Source organism: Malaya genurostris, chromosome 1 (genome assembly GCF_030247185.1).
Source record: "Malaya genurostris strain Urasoe2022 chromosome 1, Malgen_1.1, whole genome shotgun sequence".
In the NCBI taxonomy this organism is placed as follows: domain Eukaryota; kingdom Metazoa; phylum Arthropoda; class Insecta; order Diptera; family Culicidae; genus Malaya; species Malaya genurostris.
The window spans coordinates 81,004,918-81,030,163 of NC_080570.1; the positions used below are offsets into that span (position 1 = coordinate 81,004,918).

Here is a 25,246-nt window from a genome sequence, read left to right on the forward strand (position 1 = left end):
CCACATAACTCGGTCCATGGCTGCTCGTCGCCAGCTACTCAAGGCACGGACGCTTCTGAGATCACCCTCCACTTGATCGATCCACCTTGCTCGCTGCGCTCCTCTTCTTCTTGTACCAGTCGAATTAGATTCACGAACCATTTTCACTGGGCAGTCGTCCGACATCCTTATGACATGCTTAGCCCATCGTAGACGTGATAGATGGATCTCAGCACCTTTCTTTCAAAAACACTGAGGGCGCGATGGTCCTCTGCAAACAGAGTCCAGGTCTCGTGGCCATAGAGAACAACCGGTCTAATTAGCGTTTTGTAGATGGTCAATTTCGTGCGGTGGCGTACTTTTCTCGATCGAAGGGTTTTTCTGAGTCCAAACTACACACGATTCCCTGCCAAAATACGTCTCTGTATTTCTCTGCTAGTGTCATTGTCGGCGGTCACCAGTGAGCCCAAATACACAAACTCGTCAACCTCCTCGATATCGTCACCGTCTATCAATATTCGTGGTGGGAGGCGTAGTGTTTCTTCTCTAGAGCCTCTTCCTCTCATGTATTTTGTTTTTGACGCATTTATGGCCAGTCCGATACGCTTAGCTTAAGCTTTCAGTCCGTTGTAGGTTTCCGTCATCTTCTCAAGATTACGTGTCACAATACCAAAAAGCGAAGTGAAGCCAAAAAGCTAGCACATCACTCTATCCATCGTTTCTTTGACCAATCGTGTCAGTTTATACGGGAAACCGTATTCGTGCATGATCTGCCATAGCTGTTCTCGATCGATTGTGTCGTATGCCGCTTTGAAGTCAATGAACAGGTGATGCGTGGGTACGACGCTTCTGGAGTACTTGTCTTATCGCGAATATGTGATCCGTAGTGGCGCTGGCTCCAGTAAATCCCGCTTGGCACGGCCCTACGAATTCCTTAGCTATTGGTGATAGACGACGGCAAAGGATTTGATTGCGCGGTAATTGCAACAATTCAGCTTATCGCCCTTTTTGTAGATGGGACATACCACTCCATCCATCGATTCCTGCGGTAGAATCTCCTCCTCCCAAATCTTAGAAATCATCCAGTGCAGCGCTCTAGTCAGTGCCTCTCCTCCATGTTTGAGCAGCTCGCCTGGTAACTCATGAAGTAATATTGCTGTCACCTTGTTTTTACATTATAACATAAAAAAAGTTCGTGCTCTTGTTGCAACATATTTTGGACTTATTCGTATCATAGCTAGTTGCGGATTGCTACTTGCAGAAGACTCTTAGCTTAATACGAAGCGATCCAGCAAGAAGTCTCTCAGTTGAAAATTTGTTAATAAGTCATGCCGTTATTTACCTGTCGTTCAAAATTTCTGGACCACAATCAAACTTCATCTATTAGGAATATGACTATTGAATCAATAGTGATTTCAAAATAAAATTTAGATTTTCTTTTTTCAATAATTTATTTTATGAATTCATCAGTACAACCACGTATAACTGACCATATCAATTCTCAAAGACAATATCGTGAGGAATACAATTTAAATGATTATCATGCGTATCATAATGCTTCCAATATGTAAAATACGAGAAACGAAATTTATTTCTAAAACTCATTTTTGAAGTCAATTATGTTTAAGCTAGTTTTAAAAATTTGCTACAATTATTACGATTATTTAGTCAGAAAATGTTATCCCATACTACAACTCAGTTCTAGTTCGTTTACTAGGCGATGTCAAAATTTGATGTTGATTGGTATTTTCGATTAGAATCGGTTTCAGAATACTGGTTTCCGATCGCTTGTATTCTGAACTAATATTATTTAAATCTAAATCAGCGTCAAGTACTAGAACCTGCAAAGTAAATATTAGATTACATGGATCCTCATACAATTTTTTTTAATCACCGGTGCAGCTCTTGGAAATGTTCCGTGGATGAGCCAGTTTTCATGCAAATCATGTAGTTCTTGCAGATATTTCAACGGTACGCAGCTCTCCTCACAGCGAGCACGTTTCTTCATCCGTTCGAAAACTATTTCTGGGCTCGTTCTAAGGTATACTGTAATAGTGAAAAAATGGCGAAACGCTAAACGTATTAGAAGTACATTGAATGTTTACCTATTAAATCTGCTTGAATATGAATATTTCCGTGAATAAATTCATACCATTCTTGAAGTATATTGTACATTCCCTGGTGAAGCATTCCTGTCGCTAACATATTCTCTACAAAACAGTATCTAAAATGAAACAATTCATTAAACTGGAATCACGTTTATGAAAAGTTGCACGTATAGTACAGAAGTGACGTCTATAACAGACGTCACGTCGCTAAAAGAGAGGGAGGGGGGCTCGTGCTTTTGGAATGTGATGTCCAATATTTTTAATTATTACTTTAATTGTGAATACGGTCTACTTTACTATGGGGCGCCTTTTCAAAATTTACCCCGTGCGAGAGTGATAAGTTTTTGATCGTGAATATCTCTTGTTGTATCTAACGTATCAACATAATTTTTGCTACTTGCCATCGGAAATATGATCACAATTGTATGATAAAATTTTCAGTTGTGTGACATAATCTCAAATATTTCAAAATTAAACTTTTCTGAAATGTTTGGAATCAACGAGTATTAAAGATGAAAACACATGACGCTTGTTTGCCATTCTCGTATTTTTAAAGCTCATAGCGCAGTGATCAGTGAAAGGATTTATATAACCTAACTACCAATAGATTCGAAATTTTACAACTTGAACGTATATTGCAACAACATTGAAGTGTTCCGCGTTTTGAGTACGAGAATAATATATGCATCGATATAAAAGATGAATATCTCACCTTTTTGCATCAACAGAGCAACACTTATCGAAGCGAGACATACGGCCTACGGGAGACTAACATCGAAGACCTCACGCTTTTGGAATGGAGCGAGCGCTGAATAGCGGAATTGTGGCGCAACCAGGAACACACCAAAAACCTGACACACACCGAAAGTCTGCCAGTCGTCATGAGAGCGCTGAGTTGGGAATCATTGTGAGTTCCAAATGCACCTACTGATTCCAAATGGATTGTTTCATCTTTGGAATCGAATTGGAAATCACATTGAATTCCTAATCAAATTTCGGACGAGTTTACTGATTGTACACGCCAAAAGCCATCTCAGTTCTGTCTAAATGCAGTTCCTGTTGTTCGTGACAATTCAAGGCACTTTTCAGTTCCATAGGTCATAATTAAGAATTAGTTCTCCATTTCATACCAAAAGCATCAGATTCATCAAAATGAAAGTGGAAAAAGTTTGCGCCATCACTAACACATTCAATTACGACGGAAACGCTCTCATGCAATACGAAAATGATAGTGTTGATGTAGAACACATCTTTATACTAATATGTGTGTCATTTCTAAATATACCGTGCGTAACAGTGTTGCCACATATACAAATTAATCTGAATTTTATTTCTCTACACCGCCAGAAATTTACATTTGTTTAAAAAGTTTTTTTTTTAATATATTTCATGCTTCTATGAGGATTAAGAAATCAAGTACGCTTAATTTTTATATTCTCGTGAAAATACACCAACGATAGTTATGGGGGATTTCTATATAGATGCTTCAAAACAAGATTATACTAAATCCATTGATTTCATGAACAAGTATATGAAGTACATATGTGGTCTGCTTCTTCACAAGCTACTATGCTCGGAGGCACATGTATTGATCTCGTATTTGCTAGGAACTTCAATGTAGAAAGCCGTAGATATATTTCATACTTTTCATATCATAGGCCTATTGGATTATTGATCAACCCAGTGCATTGTTGTTTTCTATATTGGAAGGTTTTAATCGGTTGTGAACACTATACCTATGCCATCCATATCAGTGTCTCATCTACGGATAACAGGTCATCTTTCAAATAGATGACGGAAATCAGTGGCATCCATCGAATTTCGAATTCAACTCGTCACTCTCCAACACGAACGCCTTCATTAAAGGTTCTTTTCAGGACCAGCATTAATTTATTATAAAGAACTATAAAAATTACTTTGTACTATTTAATTGTGTGTCAGAATGTTTGATGTAACCAATCCGTACTTTCGTGTAGGTGCATCTAGTAGTGAAGAAGGGAAATGTTTGCACAATTCACACAATTGATCAACTAACTGATATTCAGAAGTGTGAAAGAAGCGTTCCAATTTTATTCGTATTCACGACATCCAGTTATGTCTCTGACATTACCCACCCACCTTTTTTGTCTTTCTCATATGGAAAGGCTATGCAATCGCTGTGAAAACTGATTTTACAACCGAGGCCCGGAGGACCGAGTTATATATACTATTCGACTCAGTTCGTGGAGATCACAAAATGTCTGTGTGTATGTATGTATGTGACAAATAATGTCACTCAATTTTCTCAGAGATTACTGAACTGATTTTCAGGTCTCATTGTCCCATAGACTGCTATTAAATTTTATCCCGAACCGACCTCCGGTTCCGGAATTACAGGGTGATATGCACAAAAAAGGGAAAAACTAGTCACACACGTTTCTCAGAGATGGCGGGGCCGGTTTTCAAAAACCTAGATTCAAAGGAAAGGTCTTATGGCCTCACACAATTTTCCTGAGTTTCATTTGGATCTGTCTTCCGGTTGCGGAATTACAAGGAAATATGTGAAAATTTATGGAAAAATGTGCAAATTTTTTCGGAAATTTCTCAACCGATTTTCACAAACAAATAAAAGGTCTTAAAACTCTTTAAAAAGTCCCCAAAAAGTTTATCCAGATCCGACTTCCGGTTCCGGTATTACAGTGCGATTAGTGAAAATTTTCAATTTCATGAGCATTTTTTCACAAGCGATGGCGAAACAAGGTGCACATTTTTATTCAACTTACTTCTAAACTTATCCAGTTGGCAGATTTTGTTAGTTAGTGAATATATAAAACTACTTTGGGACTAATATTACCCGGTTTCCACTTCCGAAAGCACCGATAATAGTGAAGAAAAGCTCCAAAAACGGAACACATTTTGATTTCTCAGCAATGGTTAAACCGATTTTCACGAATCATGATTCAAATTAAAATCTTAAAAGATACTGTGCAGATCCGTTTTCCGGTTCCGAAATTATAGAGCGATGAGTGTCAAAACATTCAAATCGTCATTCCAAATGATGCACCTTAATTTTTGTTAAGGGGGTAGTACCAATTTCGAATAAAAATAATTTTTTTTCACAAAAAAAATTTGTTTTCAATCTTGAGAAAAAAATGAGAAAAATACTTTTCACAACCTAATCAATCAATTAAGCAATCAATGTTACCTAATAAATCATTATAGTATGTTACTTAGTCGCATTGCATTCGATCTATCAGTATCAGTCACGATATCGTCCAAGTTTTGTGTCGGTAATTTCTTGCTCTGTATTTTCTTGTTCTATTGTAAGTTCTAGCATATCAATTGCTTCCAGTGACAATTCCTTTCCAGCTTTCAAATTAATATAGTGTATAACAAGATAATAATGTATATAAATTTTTACTATACATGCTATGCATGTATGCAAATATATGAAAGATATTTCTATCCTATTTCCGAGGAGGAGTGAAACCAGCGACTACCAGCCTGGACGCGCGTAAACACGCATAAACAAGCTCATGCTCGCACGCGAAACTTAAGCAAATTGTTGCGATTTTTATTTTGTTGACTTTTTGACAATTCACAATATTAGAAAAAAATCTAAGTGGAACTTGATGCAATTTTTTAGGCCTTTTCAAAGTTAGTTTTAAATATTGAACATCCGAAAAATTAGCAAAAGTTCAACACATATTTAAAAAAAAATGTTTTCAAAACAAAATATGATAAAGTATTGTAAAAGTACAAACCTTTACAAAGAGATTCCATGTTTAAATGTGTAAATAAATTGAGTTATCGCGAAGCAACACGATTTTTAAGACAAGATGTTGATCGTGCGACGCTCACTGCAAGAGTTACAGAAATAGCAGACGCCCTCCGTTTCTTAACCATTCATGGTTTCAGCATGGCCATAGTGAAAATGAGTCACACGAATGATGATGATGATGACGATGATAATGATGATGATGATGATGATGATGATGATGATGATGATGATGGTCCCACCTCATACCCCTACAAAGGTGTGAGCAGAACGAGTTATCTAAATAATAATTAATATTTTTGCACATATCTTCAGAATCAGAACTAATTGGCTCAAGTGGCACGTTCTCCTAGTTTTTTTTGGAGATTTGTGCCTTAAAATCCTTGATCACATCAGGAATCGAACCCGATATCTTTACCAGTATCAGACAGTAATTCACTTGGCCATTCCCGCCAGACCAGTTCATCGCTACACACATCAGCTACGATGGAGTAACTACACTGCGGATGAGCAGAGCCAAGCCCAATTCCATCAACAACTGTCGATCCCAATTAGTTTCCCGAATCTATTCCTTAAGGTGAAATGTAGCGGAATGCGAAAATCGGGTTTTTGATCAATTATTAAAAAATTAGACCGATTTTCGAAAAACCAAAAACACTTAAGTTTTAGAAATCAAATTTATCATAACTAAGTATTCTTAGAATTTTGAAATTTTGCTTTGGCGAGCCGTAATTGGTTTTTGAAATGTATAAACGGTTACTGTTCCGTTTCACGGGGATGATTTTAGAACTGAAAAGTAATGTTTGTAGCAGAATTTCACAAAGAATCTGAAAATGCAATTTTTTTCATTAATTGCGCGCTGCTGTTACGTATTGAGGTAGTATGAGAAATGCACGGTGGCATTATATCGTGAGCAAAAATTACATATAAAATAATGACTCGAATTTATGCACCATTGGGTTTTGTGTTGAAATAAAAACGAGTTGAAATAAAATGGGTATTGTAAGAAATCGTTTATTTTCTAAGTAACTATCATTTATAATGCTAATAATGACCAATTCTGTTGAGTACAATGCATTGCAAGGTCTTGGTATTACATTTATTGTTGAATATGACCATTTGTTTCAACAGACTTCGCAGACAAGGAGCGTCGGAACCGTATTGGGAGAATACTGAATCCACACTAGGAAAATGTCTGGGTGTGGAAGTCTTGGAATTACATTCCTTTTGAGAAATTTGGCCTTTCTGTTTTAACACTTCGCATCCGACTCATAGCATAGCTTCGATTACATGGCTAGTGCTACGATCCTATTGACACACCAGAAATCATACTTTCTACTTATTCGAAGATGATAATGAAAGTCAATTAGAATGGAATATATTGGCATTGAATGTATTCGATAAGTAAATTCGACCGCGCTCTATCATGCGAGTCAAGTAAATACTTTTACGTAAATTCTATCTCATCGGCGGGAAGGGCCTGGTAAACGACTGGCAAAGATATCGGAAATACTTGAATGGTATCTCGTCTTCAATCGTTCTTTTGAAGGAGAATCCATGCTTGCTACTAAACTCAGACATATACATGGTTAGCAAGTTGGTCAATACATATACATATAGCCTCATGTTAGTCATTCATAATTACTCATGATTTATAGCTGTAGTGTAAGAGTAATCACTAACAATAAAGATTGAATTAGCATATATTCAAAGTGTGATCACCTTTTATGAATTGCACTCATGAGCAAAAAAAAATCCTTGATATAAAAAGATTGTAAATCAATGATGAAATAAACGATAAATAATAATGGCATGTGTGCAATCTTCTTTTTGTATACGAATAAATTCATTCATACTTACCTTGCACTAAACATGGAACGCTCCATCAACTTGACACTTTTATCCGTTTGATGTGTATGCATGTTAAGCATAGTTAATGTCACATAAGTCTGAAATGGCATTGCCCATCGTTTCGGTTCTTTGTACATTAGATCCAAAAGATTCACACCCCCGCAATCGCGCCATAGTTCTACCGGTTCCGTAAGTAAAGAAACACTTTCCTTAAACTTTTGAAAGTGGTTTAGGAAAGTCGTTTTTCCGCTGCCAATGTTTCCTTCAATGAAGACGGTAAATGGCTGGTTACCTCTCAAACCAAGCTTTTCCGATCCAATCGATGTCGCCATTCGTCCTGCAGGTAAATAAATTGAGCAAATAATGTATGTAAATAATTTGTTCTAACAATTCACCTAAGTTCAATGGGTTCTATGAAAAATTGAAAACGTCTGTATACACAATTTGGGCAGTGAGCGATGTTGAGGCTAACAAATTGTAGCATACAAATTTCAAACATCATATTTTTGGCGCGAGCTTAATGACAGGCGAGAAGAAGTATTTCGTTTTGATGTAGTTGTAATATAATGACGTTTGCGCCAGAGCTGCAAATCAGAGATGCCAGAAAATTTCATTGAAAATCTTTATTACCCTATCCATACTGAAAAATGAAGCTGGATTTTTAAACATGAATTATGTTTATTCCAAACTTGTAGATTACTGTTTTTAAACGAATTTCTACTTTTAACGAAAAAATTATGTCTGTTTTATTTCATATAGAGATGGCGGTGGCTTTAAGCACTGATTGGCCGAAGGTGAAACGCGAAGAAATCGAAACGAAATATGTACTTTTTGTACAAACCAAAAACCCCTAATAGTATATTCACATTAGCACTGGTATCAAGTGATATACGGATATACTTGATATCCGATGATATCATGCGCGATATCACTTAATATCTCATACAATGTATCACCATTTTGGTATGATATCCGGGATATCATGTACGATATTATGTCGAGTTGTCAAAAATCGCAACTAGCAACACGGATAATGGCATTGAACGCACTTATTTATGAGCGTCACTTTGAGAGTGAAAATAAACAATCATTATAATTTCGAATTCTTCAACGAATACTGGCGTTCGGAGACCATTTAATGCAAGACTTCCATTATTGATTGAATTTTATGAAAGAAAAGCAATATTATTAATCTTACTCCTAATGGGAACATTCAATATGACAACTTGAACCAGCCCCCTGCTATGACGTCATGAAACTGTGGCCAGCATCATTCTGCAAAAACCAAAACAATGAAGAAAAATGGCTAACCAAAAACTGGATATTACAAACTATTTGATTTTTCAGTGCCCTTTAAAGCACTTCCCCGAAAATTATCGATCAGAATATCATCACTACGATAAGGAAATTAAGATTTTACTCGAATTGAAATGCTCGAATGTTTGTTTACCGTACTCTGAGCGCTCTGATTGCCCACCAAATGCCCCAGATGTTGGCTACGCTAGCACTTGCTGGAGCGCCCTATCTATGCCACCGGGCTGACTTGAACTTCTTCTTTTCTGGTTGGCGTCACCTCACTTGAGATGACGCCGAATTGGTGGCACAGCAACTAAGGCTATATTGCCAGTTAATTTTCGTTTATAGTCCAATGGACTTTATTTTCACTTGATTACAAGCAAAAATCTCGCTGTGTGGCTGCGTCGAATCGTCAAAGTACGGCTGAAAATCCTTTCTTGCGAAATACTCGAATTTTCTCCGGACTAACACGATGCAACGTGCTCACCCGTTGAGAGTTTCACCGGAAGTGCAACTTGATTGTCAAACGATATCATTTCGATCATATGTGAACACTTTTTTACAAAAAAAAAGGTGAGTGGGTAATGTCAGAGACATAACTGGATGTCGTGAATACGAAAACAACTGACATGTTCCTTAAGACTTCCGAATATCAATTACTTCATCAATTGTATGAACACATCTGCTCGCAGTGGCGATAGAATCTAAACTGATTCAATTTTTGTTAGGAGGTTCCTTTTTATGTGGTTTGTAGCTTTTTCACTAATAGGCGGTCCTAACGGCTAAAAAATAGCCGCATACAGAATTTTAATATCGATTATTTCATTTCGGATTTGCATTTCATTCCTGCCTTTCAGAAGGACCAAATTGTGGAACTCACTACGATATTAAACACTGTTCGGAACGATTTGTTGTACAGCAGCAGATATTTTGTTCTCTTCCTCAGAACGCGTTCTGATTGGCTGGTGTTGACATGGGTCAAATGAGACAGGTTTTTCAATAGTGTACTATTGAAATACTTCAATGCTTTTGTTATACACGTTTAAGTTGAAAAATTTCGATTCTATTGGTAGTTAGATTATATAAATCCTTTCACAGATCACTGAGCTATGAGCTTTAAAAATACGAGAAAGGCAAACGCGCCTTATGAATTATCCTCTTTGATACTCGTTTATACCAAACATTCCGGAAAAGTTTAATTTTGAATTATTTGAAATTATGTCACAAAACTGAAAATTTTATCATAAAATTGTGATCATATTTCCAATGGCATGTAGCAAAAATTATTAAAATTCGTTAGATACAACAATAGATATTCACGATCAAAAACTTATCACTCTCTCAGAAGATAAATTTTGAAAAGGCACCCCATAGTAAAGTAAGTCGTATTCACGACAATAATTTATTCAAATATGTCAGTCAGTTAATATCTACGAATGACAAAAAATTAAGAGGAGGTTGAATTTTCGCCATAATTTTTCAAAAGATATTAATCTCAAAAACGACGCGTTTTGTTGTTGTGATGAAGTAGGCCGATATTTACGAGCTATTTGAAGTAAGAATTATGAAAATGAAATATAAACAGTTTTGTTTAATAAAAAAAATACGCCATTTCTTACCTTCTATATTTTAAGAAAAAATGCGTTTTCGCCGTAAGACTTTTGATATTGTGTAAGGTGACAGATGATCAACAACAATGTTACAGAGCTCGATATTCGGAATTGGTTCAAGGAAGTATTAACGATTTTGGAAGAATGGCTCTCGGAAATCTATATGAGCACCGACGGGTAGTGGATGGTGATGAGTCTTTCTTCTATCTTGATACAGCTATCGATAAAGTGATTTCTAAAGTGGAAAAATGTAATTAAGGTCTCGACCAGAGTCCTGCAAAAAGCAATATAACAGTTATGTTTACTTGTGCGGGCAATGGAAAGATGTATTAGTGTTTTGCCATACTATTTTTTTCAATTTTTATCGATATGACACAATAGGGAAAAGACGTTTTAAGCATCGAAGTCCAGTTATTCTTACGTCACGTCGTATATTACAATGTCATATAACGATACCTTTTTGCTTTTAAGTAGACAGCAAACAGCTGAATTAAAAATGACATTGTTTTATTGATAGTTAGAATAACTTTACCCACATAATTGGAAATGGCAACTGGTAGTTTAAATTATATAAACACTACAAAGTATTGTACCCAGATGATATGATTTGTTGTTGCAATATAGTACATAATTATTTTATGATATGCAGTAGTACCAATAATTAAAAACCCTTCTTAATCCACCTAGTGGTGTGATAATGCCTTTCTCTTCTTTCATAACAGTCATGAAAATATATTATTTTGACACCAATTGATTCAGATTGATTCGAGTAGTTCACAAAAGCATGCTTCAGTGTTTATGTTACACAGTCAGCATCATTTTTCTAAACTAGTGCTTGACATTTGCGTTGCCTTTTTTTTTGAGAACAGTGATGCTAATCCAAAAAAAACCCTTCTTAATCCACCTAGTGGTGTGATAATGCCTTTCTCTTCTTTCATAACAGTCTCATGAATATATGTTTCATACTTTTATTAAATAAATGTGGATACTAATTTTGACACCAATTGATTCAGATTGATTCGAGTAGTTCACAAAAGCATGCTTCAGTGTTTATGTCACACAGTCAGCATCATTTTTCCAAACTAGTGCTTGACATTTGCGTTGCCTATTTGTATGAGAACAGTGATGCTAATCTAAAATAAAAAAAGCCTTCTTAGTCCACTTAGTGAAATTTTCATATATCTTGAAAAATCACCATAGGGGGGAGTACATGAAATTTTCGAAATCGAAAAAAAAATTTTGATGCCAAAAGGCTTAGAATTGCATGAAACGTCGAGATTTAGTGTCATCTCGAAAAAAAAAATTTTTGAAAAAGTCGACTTTTTGGGACTTAGAAAAAATATGAAAATTTTTCTAAGTCCCAGAAAGTTGATTTTTTCAAAAAAATTTTTTTTCGGGATAACACTAAATTTCGATGTTTCATGCAGTTTTAAGAGTTTCGGCATCAAAAAAAATTTCGATTTTGGAAATTTCATGTACTCCCCCCTATGGTGCTTTTTCAAGGTCGAAAATTGTCAAACCTTTACCACCGGGCAGCACCCCTTACGCATGTCCGATTTAGGTCAAATTTTGCATGAAGGCTTTTTTCGAGGTGCTTAAACTTTTGAGCACTAGAACTTAACGAAAATAGAGGTGATCCTAAAATTTTGGCACCCATATATATATAAGAGCGGTAAAAATCAATGTGTTTTGTCGGTTACGTCACTTATACCATCATATATCTGGAACCAAAAGTCACAACCATTTGATCTTCGAACTTGATCAATGGCCCGACAGTAGCTTTCAAACTAGCCCAAGTTTGTTAAAATCGGTTCAGTTATCTCTGAGAAAATTGAGCGCGTTCAAATACAACGCTTTTTGTCGGTTACGTCACTTATACAATCACATCTCCGGAACCAAAAGTCACAGCCATTTGATCTTCGAACTTGATCAATGGCCCGATAGTACCTTTCAAACGAGCCCAAGTTTGTTAAAATCGGTTCAGCCATCTCTGAGAAAATTGAGGGCGTTCAAATTCAACGCCTTTTGTCGGTTACGTCACTTATACAATCATATCTCCGAAACCAAAAGTCACAGCCATTTGATCTTCGAACTTGATCAATGGCCCGACAGTAGCTTTCAAACGAGCCCAAGTTTGTTAAAATCGGTTCAGCCATCTCTGAGAAAATTGAGCGCGTTCAAATATCTTCTAAAAGTGCACACACACACATACACACACACACACACATACACACAGACATTTTCCGATCTCGTCCAACTGAGTCGAATGGTATATAACACTATGGGTCTCCGAGGCTCCGTTCGAAAGTCGGTTTTTCCAGCAATTCTAATACCTTTCTATAGAGAAAGGCAAAACCCTTCTCAGTCCACTTAGTGGAATTTTCATATATCTTGAAAAATCACCATAGGGGGGATACATGAACTTTTCGAAATCGAATAAAAATTTTTGATGCCAAAAGGCTTAGAATTACATAAAACGTCGAGATTTAGTGTCACCTCGAAATTTTTTTTTGAGATGACACTAAATTTCAATGTTTCATGCAGTTTTAAGAGTTTCGGCATCAGAAAAAAAATTCGATTTTGGAAATTTCATGTACTCCCCCCTATGGTGCTTTTTCAAGATCGAAAATTTTCAAACCTTTACCACCGGGCAGCAGCCCTTACGCATGTCCGATTCAGCTCAGATTTCGCATGAAGGCTTTTTTCGAGGTGCTTAAACTTTTGAGCACTAGAGCTTAACGAAAATAGAGGTGATCCCAAAATTTTGGCGGTAAAAATCAACGTGTTTTGTGGGTTACGTCACATATACCATCATATATCTGGAACCAAAAGTTACAACCATTTGATCTTCGAACTTGATCAATGACCCGACAGTAGCTTTCAAACGAGCCTAAGTTTGCTAAAATCGGTTCAGCCATCTCTAAGAAAATTGAGCGCGTTTAAATACAACGCTTTTTGTCGGTTACGTCACTTATACAGGGTGATTTTTTAAGAGCTTGAGAACTTTTTTAAACAATAAAACGCATAAAATTTGCAAAATCTCATCGGTTCTTTATTTTAAACGTTAGATTGGTACATGACATTTACTTTTTGAAGATAATTTCATTTAAATGTTGACCGCGGCTGCGTCTTAGGTGGTCCATTCGGAAAGTCCAATTTTGGGCAACTTTTTCGAGCATTTCGGCCGGAATAGCCCGAATTTCTTCGGAAATGTTGTCTTCCAAAGCTGGAATAGTTACTGGCTTATTTCTGTAGACTTTAGACTTGACGTAGCCCCACAAAAAATAGTCTAAAGGCGTCAAATCGCATGATCTTGGTGGCCAACTTACCGGTCCATTTCTTGAGATGAATTGTTCTCCGAAGTTTTCCCTCAAAATGGCCATAGAATCGCGAGCTGTGTGGCATGTAGCGCCATCTTGTTGAAACCACATGTCAACCAAGTTCAGTTCTTCCATTTTTGGCAACAAAAAGTTTGTTAGCATCGAACGATAGCGATCGCCATTCACTGTAACGTTGCGTCCAACAGCATCTTTGAAAAAATACGGTCCAATGATTCCACCAGCGTACAAACCACACCAAACAGTGCATTTTTCGGGATGCATGGGCAGTTCTTGAACGGCTTCTGGTTGCTCTTCACTCCAAATGCGGCAATTTTGCTTATTTACGTAGCCATTAAACCAGAAATGAGCCTCATCGCTGAACAAAATTTGTCGATAAAAAAGCGGATTTTCCGAATGGACCACCTAAGACGCAGCCGCGGTCAACATTTAAATGAAATTATCTTCAAAAAGTAAATGTCATGTACCAATCTAACGTTTAAAATAAAGAACCGATGAGATTTTGCAAATTTTATGCGTTTTATTGTTTAAAAAAGTTCTCAAGATCTCTAAAAATCACCCTGTACAATCATATCTCCGGAACCAAAAGTTACAACCATTTGATCTTCGAACTTGATCAATGACCCGACAGTAGCTTTCAAACGAGCCTAAGTTTGCTAAAATCGGTTCAGCCATCTCTAAGAAAATTGAGCGCGTTTAAATACAACGCTTTTTGTCGGTTACGTCACTTATACAATCATATCTCCGGAACCAAAAGTCACAGCCATTTGATCTTCGAACTTGATCAATGGCCCGACAGTAGCATTCAAACGAGCATAAGTTTGTTCAAATCGGTTCAGCCATCTCTGAGAAAATTGAGCGCGTTCAAATATCTTCTAAAAGTGCACACACACAGACATTTTCCGATCCCGTCGAACTGAGTCGAATGGTATATAACACTATGGGTCTCCGAGGCTCCGTTCAAAAGTCGTTTTTTCCAGCAATTTTGATACCTTTCTATAGAGAAAGGCAAAAAAAAGAATGTTGCCAATGATTTGTTCGGGAAATGTGAGAACTGAATATCTTGTTGATATGATGTATTTGGTGATAGTACATTTCATTTGGACCAAGTTAATAAAATCTGCCAATTCATCTCTGAGAAATCTCCACTGAGAAAATTCAATAGTAGCATCGTAGTACTAGCCATGCAATGATACGCTAATAATCGGCTGCGAAGTCTGTTGAAACAGAAAGGCCAAATTCCACAAAAGGAATGTAATGCCAAGAGTTTGTTTTACCGTCTCTGCCTCGCAGGCTGAAACCGCCGCAATGGACGTTCCTGTTAGTCTGGTGGATTTAAGTGATGATGGAACGTCGAAGCTTTTTGAGTTGATAGTTAGCACTATCGTACTTTCCCAAACTAAAACGTACATCTCTACTAATCAGCACGGTTTTATGCCTATGCGATCGGTGAACACGAACATGTTGGATTTTACATCAACCTGTATCACTTGGATGGAAGAAAAAGGCGGGTGGGTAATGTCAGAGACAATAATATCTTATGATTGTTAATATTATTATTATAATTTTCTTGAAAAACAAATAACATCAGAAGAATATTCAAAATAAGTAAACGAATCGTTATAACCAATTACTATATTAAAAAGTACACACTTAAATTTTTTAGCTGAGTCTCGGCAAAAAAATGCCGAGATTCGCACAGCCGAGTAATCAGCAATCATCTCGGCAAAAATAAAATTACTGAGCGTCTCGGCACCCTCAAATTTGTCAAACGTCAAATATTGCCGAAATCGTCAGCATAAAATTTACTGTTTGCTCAGTGAAACGTTCACTGAATATTCGGCAATCCAATAAAACGAAAAAATGAAAAAATAAATTACCGAATCATCAGTCATTAAAAATCTAGTCAATTAATTTTGTTTTTAATTTCTCAACATTGTAAACACGCCGTTCAGGATCAAAAATTCATTTTATTAGCACTTAAAGGAGGCTTACAAATTTGTTGCCAGTAGTGCTTAAAGCCTCTACCTGAAAACAAGTAGCATAAAAAAAAATTTTAAAAAAGTTTGTCGGAAGGCTCGTATTTGATACCGAATACTGTAAAACCATGCAAAGAGTTTCAAATGCTGACAGTATTTCCGGTCCTATGGGGATTATTACATCTCTTCAAACTAATGAGCAGACTCCTTCGCCAAATTCCTCAGACATCACTACCAACAGCGACGTTTCCGGATGCGGCCACCTTGAGTCGAGCTGGAAATATAAAAATAAAAATGAGCCCCGTGTTGGGTGTTGTTCCCTATAATCGCGAGTGCTCTGATAAAGTCGTTTTTTATAAAGCGAAACATTCAAGCTATTTATTCAATATTTTTACTTGCAAGTGGTTCCAGTGAATGCATTCAAAGAAGTTCAGAAACATGCGTATTGATTACTGAGCAATCAGCAAATTTACGTGTTTCTGATTAGTTCCGGCATTTTATTATTTCGAGCTCAAGAAATGGTTTTAAGTGTGTACGGATGTGTAATGTCAGAGACATAACTGGATGTCGTGAATACGAATAAAACTGACACGATTTCTTCATACTTTCGAATTGATAGTTCGATTGTGTGAATTGTGAAACTTTCCCCCTTTTCACTACTAGAATTTTAACGATACACCTAACACATGGATCAATAAGTCCCGAGACTAAAGCAGAGATGGCGCTCGTAGTAAACCAGTAACCACGTCTTTCTAGAGTACTAACCTTTGCTTGAAACGGGTCAAAATTTTAAGTCGATCCGACCAGAAACAGCTGAGTTATCGAGGTTGGAGTAAAGTCGTTTTGTAGTTTGTTTAAAAAATGAAAAAAAACCGAGTTTCGTGTTTTGATAAAACATTGTTTTTTAATGGGTAAAAACACCGTGCAAGCGAAACAAAGGATTGAAAAATGTTATCCGGACTCTTGTCCATCAAAAGCAACGATTTGTCGGTGGTTCGCCGAGTTTAAACGTGGTCGTACCGACACAAATGACGCGGAACGCTCGGGTAGACCTGTGGAAGCCGTTACACCGGAAAATGTGAGTGAAGTGACAAAAATTATAATGAAAGATCGTAAAAAGAAGCTTCGTGAGATTGCTGAGATGACACAGATATCATATGGAAGTGTATTTACTATCCTTCATGAAAAATTGAGCATGAAAAAGGTTTTTTCCAAGTGGGTGCCGCGATTGCTTTCGATGGAACAAAAACAGCAACGAGTCGATGATTCAGAAAGCAGTTTACTCGCAACAAAAAAGATTTCTTGCGTCGTTACGTGACCATGGACGAAACATAGATATATCACGACACTCCAGAGTCGAAGCGGCAGTCATCTGAGTGGCGCACAGCTGGCGAAAGCCGTCCGAAAACGTAGCAGTCAGCTGGCAAAGTCATGGCGTCAGTTTTTTGGGATACGCATGGCGTGATTTTCATTGACTACCTCGAAAAAGGTAAATCGATCAACAGTGATTATTATATTGACTTACTGGTGCGTTTGAAGGAGAAAATCGCAAAAAACGACCGCACATGCGGAGAAAAAATCCTTTTTCATCAAGACAATGCACCCTGCCACAAGTCGATGAAAAGAATGGCGAAATTGAACGAATTGGGCTTTGATCTGCTTGCCCACCCCCCATACTCGCCAGATTTAGTCCCCAGTGACTACTGGCTCTTTGCTGATCTTAAATAAATGCTCCAGGGAAAAAGATTTGGCTCAAATGAGGAGGTCATCGCTGAAACTGAAGCTTATTTTGAAGCGAAAGATAATTTTTTTTATAAACATGGTATTGAAAAATTGGAAAAACGTTGGAACCATTGTATCAGCCTAAAAGGTGATTATGTTGATGAATAAAAAAAAAATTTGCAAAAAAAAATTTGTTTCCATTGTTAGACTTATTGATCCACACTGAAAACCATTTCTACCTATTTTTTTGAGGAGAAATCACTCGTTGTCGAGCTCTACTATAAGCTACCCAAAATTAGGTCGTTATCTACTCAAACTTTGAGTTGATCGGTAAAAATGGGTAGCGTGCTTTGTTATGGCATAACATTTGTACTAAACTTACAGTTACCTAAATTTTGAGGTCATCACTCGTTACCCAAAATTGGGGAGATGCACTTTAGTTGATTTTGGGTAGGTTTTGACCCAAAATTAGGTAGCGGCTGGTAAGAGTGCATGTGTTAGACTAAAGTACAGATTACTTACAGTAAACATTCTGTGCCACAATTAAATATGATAAAATAACCAGTACACTGAGGTCTTTTTTTATGCTGTCTTTTTTATGCGGTTTTTTCACGCGACTTTTTTATGCGAATTTTCAGAGTTATGCGGTTTTTTTTATGCGAAGTTTCAGAGTCATGCGTTTTTTATGCGAATTTTCAGAGTTATGCGGTTCCCCTTTTGCGTTTTTTATGCGAAGTTTTAGAGTTATGCGGTTTTTTTATGAGAAGTTTCAGAGTTATGCGGTTTTTTTATGCGAATTTTCAGAGTTATGCGGTTTTTTATGCAGTTTTATATTTATGTGGTACGTAAATTCGCATAAAAAGACTCCAGACTTTTATATAGACTCGATTTTCGCATTTTTTTGCATAAATATCTGTTTATTAATCTAATTTTTTTGTTTTACATCAACGTTCTACAGTACAAGTGTTTTGACCCTTTGGCCTTTCATCTTTGTTGTAACAAGGAAACAAATGTGCGAATACTCAAATGTTTCAGCTCAATGTTGAATGTATTGTCGAAACCGGGGTCCTTCATTTTTTGATTTTTTTTTCACAATAGCCATCAGCTCATTCGCAGTCACTCTACTTTCCTCAGGAACCAAACTGTCTGATTGGTCAACCTTAGCTACTCTGTCAGCAACGGCTCTTTCATGTGGACTACCAATGTTGAGTCCTAAATTGTTAGATCACACAAACTGCTGGCCTAGCGCATTCGCCTTCTCTACTGGTGTGATTAAAGGTATTCCTTCAACTGCGCCTCATATACTAAAACTACTGCCTCTGTTCGAGAGCTACATTGACTCTACGAGTTAGATTAAAATTTGCTTCTAGTTTTCTCGTGGCTATAACAGCAATATCGCACAATTGTCGAACTATTTTTCCTTCGGCATTGGTTCTTACAGTGGAAGCAAAGACATTGCATTCAATTTTACCACAATTCGTTGACTGAGAGTCGATTAGTCCGAAAATTAACATGACGATTTTACTGATGAAATGACAATTGCTACAATTACCCTACTATGCTGGATGAAAATAAACGATATTTAATTCAATTCAACCCTACTATGCAATCACTGGAAATACCGAATTACGTATGATTTGCATATTGAAAGATCCATTATTCCATGAATTGAATTTTGATTTTAAAAATTACTATTTAAAGAAGAGCGAGTGAATTTACCTAATATAAAGGACTTGTTAATTAACCGTTTTTCTTGGGCAAAATAAAAACAGTGCCTGAACGTCATATTGAATATTAATTATCAAATCACAATAGTTTGGGTCCCGGCTCATTGCTCCATTCTAGGCAATGAAAGAGCCGATAGTTTAGCCAAAAGTGATGCTATTGAGGATGAAATTTATGAGACCGATTGTTTTCAACGAATTCTATAGCGCGGCCCGCAAAAGAACACTTGCCAGCTGGCAAGCTTCTTGGGATAAAGATGATCTGGGTCGGTGGATGCACTCAATTATTCCTAAAATATCGACAAAGGCATGGTTCAGGGGACTGGATGTGAGTAGGGACTTCATTCGTGTGATGTCCAGACGCATGCCCAATCACTACACGTTACATGCACATCTCCTTCGAATATTACTTTCCGAGACTGATCATTGTGCTTGTGGCGAAGGTTATCGCGATATTGATCATGTCGTTTGGACATGCGTGGAGTATCGTGATGACAGATCTCAACTAATAAATTCCTTGCGTACCCAAGGTAGACTATCTAATCTCCCAGTTCGCGACATTCTTGCTTGTCGTGACCTTCCTTTAATGAAACTTCTTTATCGTTGGAGTTTCAATTTGAATTTTATTTTATATTAGACGGTTTTCTCTGCCATGAGTTCAACCAATAGCCAGCTATATTATAATAAATTAAAGTGATGAACTGATACATACAAACTTGAAATAGTTATAAGATCATGTACAAAATGAATGTATTTTATTTAATGTAATTTATAATAGCAATGTTTAGAATAACTAATGAATACCAAAATACTAATAAGATATTCGAAATGTATTAGGTTTAAAGTACTATGTATAGTGGATGCCACGGCGAAGAAAAAATACTTATGTATATTGCCTATGAAATAAACGTATTTATGGAAAAAAGGACTTGTTAGTTGGTGCATGAAAATGATTTTGGCCATCCAGATCCCCGATTTCTGGATGCAATGAAAATAATGGTCGAAAGAATTTGGAATTGAACTTTGCGACGTCTTTCGACATTTATAGTCATATTACAAATGACGAAAAAGGCGGGTGGGTAATGTCAGAGACATAACTGGATGTCGTGAATACGAAAACAACTGACATGTTCCTTAACACTTCCGAATATCAATTAGTTGATCAATTGTATGAATTATGCAAGCATTCCCCTTTGCACATTTTCGCAAAAAACAAAGGCTTCACTTTTTGTTGAGAGGCTTGTTTCTACCTGATTTCGTTTGTAGCTTTTTCACTAATGGGCGGTCCTAACGGCTATAAAAATATCCGCATTCAGAATTTTAATGTTGATTATTTCATTTCAGAATTGCATAATTTATTGAAACAAACTATCAATATGCTGAAGGGACTCGTTTCTAGCATTCAGAAAGGTCAAATTGCGTAATTCTCTACGACATTAAACTCTGGAACATTTTTCGCAAAAACAAAGAAGGCTTCACTTGATCTCGTTTACTGTGAGTTTCACACAGCGAAATGTGCACAAATCTAAGCAAACTGTTCTTGATTTGCAGTAAACTGAGGATATTTACCTACGATTTGCGAACAACAAATCCTAATAGTTCTTTAGAAAACTTTTAGAGCCATTAGAAGCCATTAGCCATTTTAGCATTACAAAAAATCTACCGTTGCTTTTTCACCAATGCAAATGACTGGCAGCTGTGATTTTAGTCAGCAATTTTTGTTAGGAGCTTTCTTTTACGTGATTTCGTTTGTAGCTTTTTCACTAATGGGCGGTCCTAACGGCTATAAAAATAGCCGCATACAGAATTTTAATGTCGATTATTTCATTTCGGATTTGCATATTTTATTGAAAGAAACTATCAATATGCTGTAGGGATTCGTTTCCAGCATTCATAAGAGTCAAATTGCGTAATTCTCTACGACATTAAACTCTGGAACATTTTTCGCAAAAAAAGGCTTCACTTGATCTCGATTACTGTGAATTTCACACAGCGAAAAGTGCACAAATCTAAGCAAACTGTTCTTGATTTGCAGTAAACTGAGGATATTTCCCTACGATTTGCAAACAACAAATCCTAATAGTTCTATAGAAAACTTTTAGAGCCATTAGAACAGCTGATTTTGTGTAATGCTCTCCACCGTTGTTTTTTTTCCCAATGCTAATGACTGGCAGCTGTGACGTAATCGCTCTTGTCGAAAGCGAAACTAGCTGTGCAGACGACACAAAACACATCTGCTCGCAGTGGCGATAGAATCCAAACTGATTGAATTTTTGTTAAAAGATTTCCTTTTATGTGATTTCGTTTGTAGCTTTTTCACTAATGGGCGGTCCTAACGGCTATAAAAATAGCCGCATACAGAATTTTAATGTCGATTATTTCATTTCGGATTTGCATAATTCATTGAAAGAAACTATCAATATGTTGTAGGGATTCGTTTCTAGCATTCACAAGGACCAAATTGAGGAACTCACTGCGATATTCACCACTTTTCGGAACATTTTTCCCGGACGATTTGTTGTACAGCAGCAGATATTTTGTTCTCTTCCTTAGAACGCGTTCTGATTGGCTGATGTTGACATGGATCAAATGAGACAGGTTTTTCAATAGTGTACTATTGAAATACTTCAATGCTTTTGCTATACACGTTTAAATTGAAAAATTTCGATTCTATTGGTAGTTAGATTATATAAATCCTTTCACAGATCACTGAGCTATGAGCTTTAAAAATACGAGAAAGGCAAACGCGCCTTATGAATTATCCTCTTTGATACTCGTTTATACCAAACATTTCAGAAAAGTTTAATTTTGAATTATTTGAGACTATGTCACGAAACTGAAAATTTTATCATAAAATTGTGATCATATTTCCGATGGCATGTCGCAAGAATTATGTTGATTCATTAGATACAACAATAGATATTCACGAACAAAAACTTATCACTCTCTCAGAGGGTAAATTTTGAAAAGGCACCCCATAGTAAAGTAAGTCGTATTCACGACAAAAAAATTTGATGCTAAACGCAAAAATTGTTATAGGACCGGATACTTAACGTATCTAGAAGGAAATCCATCACGTCAAATATATTGCTCATATCAAATTCCTAAATTAGCTCCTTCTACGGCTGACGATCTGCAAGATGGAAATGTCAAAGCCACTATTCAGATTAACCAGCTTCAAACAAACGTGGTACCGATGATCGCCAATTTATACAATACCTCCCAGATGTGTGGTTCTACACCAATATTCTTGCGGCTAGAAAGAAGGAGCATTATTTGCATAAAGCTGAAAATATGTTGAAAACAATACTTTCTTCACGGTTATGGTTGCGGTCAACTGCCACAAGGCTACTCGGCAGGATGTCAGAATATTTTTGTAAAGGCAACATAGGAATATTTCTTTTTTTTTAACTTTACTTTGTGTTTTTGTGTCGCCATTTGAAATTTGCCCAATTTCAAGGATTTTTAAGTTGTTGATTATAATATTTTCGTTTTTTGAATATCGCAAAACTTTATCCTTAATTTTTTTTTTTATGACGAACAGCAAAATGATAACATAATGTCATATCAATTGAAAATTTGTGAGTCGAGGAGGAGTTCAATCTGATGTTGCTTTCATAATCAAAATTTAATTTGTTCTTATTTTGATGTTAGACTTTAGTCGGGTATTTGGTTACTGTAATAACTTCGATCATCTCATTGAAACACGGCGTCGCAACACTGATTCACTCCAGGACAAGAAAAATCTTGTTTCCTCGAATCGCACTAGTGCGAACCCACATGCTCACACGTTGAGAGTCGTTGGCACTCTAGATACAATCAGTCAAATACCTTTACAATACTTACGGAACAATAAAAAACAAAACATTAGTACGTTGATAATGAATCAGGGATGCGTTTTTTGAACCACTTCGATCGATAAAAGATCTTGCAACAATTGGAATCTGAAATACACCTCTGGCAGACAAATCCTTCATTCTCGCAAAATATAAACGAATATAAACGAGACAATACTGTCACTGCCACTTCAATTAACTATTTCAACCGACATGATAACATTCTTTGTTTATCAATTAATTGTTGTTACCAGAGCAGAGATGCCAGGTAAAAATTTCTAATACCTTAAAGCAGGGTTGCAAAAGTCAATGATTAAAAAAAATATCTGCGGAGTGCGGGCATTTAATTCTTTATAAACTATAAAATAAAATTGGCTTACACGCTTACTTGTGGCTACCCAGTGAGTGAATCGAAAGTACTCATTTTCAACAACTGTGAACAGATGTCAAAAAATGAGTAGAATTTAAAACTGTCACTGTGTCAAAGTAACTTAACCGCGCCATCCGACATTTTCAAGTTTTTCCGGATGGATAAAATTAAAAGTGATATAGACAGCGAGTCGTGTCAGGCTCTAGCTGGTAAGTAAAATACATTAAAATGCATTTTTACATTATGCAATAAAAATACATTTGAACTACGAACAGATTTCAAACGTCCCGTTTGTGGTTGCTTGGTGGATTGATGCCGAGAGAAGCAGAACTGTTCCGGATACATGTTTGAAAAAAAACCTTGAATTAAACCTATTGCACATGTGGGTATTGCAATAAAACGTAGTTGTTTTTTAAAAGGTTTTAAAGCAATTTATTTAAACATCATTGGGTTGGATAATAATGGGTACTTTCCACATATTTACAAATGTCAACAAAAGAGAGTAAGTTCTACTCAAATTTTGCGAAAAGCATATTTACCCAAAATTGCGTAATACTTACTGTACTCAATTTTGGGTAGGTATAGTTTTTGCGAAATTGAGTGACTTTTGACTCAATTTTGGGTAGCCACAAGTAAGCGTGTAGCGAGCAAAAAAAAACAACACGGCAAACTGAAAAGTCTGTAAATTCTGCAACAAAAATGTCTAAAGCACTTCATAAAAAATCTGAAGATTAGGGGACGGGAATAGCTTTTACGCAGCCCAACTGGGTTCGATTACCAACCCCGCACATAAGGTCAGAAGGTTTTCTGACCTGAAGAGATGAATGATCTTAAGGTTAAAACCTCTATAAATAAAAAAAATTCTGCAACTTTGCAAACGAATCCGCAGACCAGGCATCTCTGCACTAGTCACTGTTAGAAGGATGCCAAGTCATTTTTGCAAAAAAATTTTGAACGAAGCGAAAATCTGTGCACACTTTCCATCACGATGTAGAATTAACACTGGTGGCGAGATAGGGCGGTTTGACTTGTTTTTTGTAATTTGAAGACAAACACGAGAAACGGTACTAACAAATACAAATTATAATACGGAATACTTCGACAAATTTTCAAGGACACATTTTGCATCGTCCGGTACACTGTCATGATACACTGTCAGAGTGACAATGTACTTTAACGAATTTTCTATAAAACTAACAACACTGAAGGGTAAGAACAAGTTCACCATAGTTACTGTTTGTTATAGTGAAAAATAAATAAACAAACAGTTTTTATCTGATAATCAAGATCACAAGCGAAATGTAAGTTAAAAATAATCTAGAATGGTTAAGCCACCATGAATATACTACTAGCTGTATTGATATTTGTAGATTCGTGGGTGTTTGTGTTCATTTTTCATCTTTTGTGCTAGTGCCGGTGATATTTAGACTGATTGTTGCAGTTTAATACAGGAACGATAAACATAAACAAACAAGTTTGTTTTGCATCGTAGCAACTAGCATAAAGCGTTGCCAGAAACGATCTCCTTCCACATTTTCAAACTATCGCAATGAAAGGGAGTAATTTGCTAGGCTTACTTGTTTAGGCTGTGAACCAAACATTGGCGGTTCGTTTGTATGGGACTTAGGGGTATTATTATTTGTATTTGGTACTAATGCCCCGTTTACACTTCTGCT

The 25,246-nt window shown here is 36.5% G+C and overlaps 1 protein-coding gene across 2 annotated transcripts; it reads right to left on the minus strand.

Moving 5' to 3' along the window:
• Window positions 1-1,437: 1,437 nt before the first annotated feature.
• LOC131440623 (deoxynucleoside kinase) lies at window positions 1,438-23,367 on the minus strand. Of its 2 annotated transcripts, none has more exons than XM_058612064.1 (5): window positions 23,211-23,367; window positions 7,705-8,032; window positions 2,085-2,203; window positions 1,874-2,025; window positions 1,438-1,820 (listed from the first exon to the last, which is right to left on the minus strand). In XM_058612064.1, the coding sequence occupies exons 1-5, from the start codon at window positions 23,230-23,232 to the stop codon at window positions 1,668-1,670; spliced, it is 774 nt and encodes a 257-aa protein (XP_058468047.1). In that variant the 5' UTR covers window positions 23,233-23,367; the 3' UTR covers window positions 1,438-1,667. The 2 variants fall into 2 exon arrangements, with proteins under 2 accessions (XP_058468047.1, XP_058468048.1); XM_058612065.1 differs by lacking the exon at window positions 23,211-23,367 and adding an exon at window positions 8,091-8,213.
• Window positions 23,368-25,246: the final 1,879 nt, after the last annotated feature.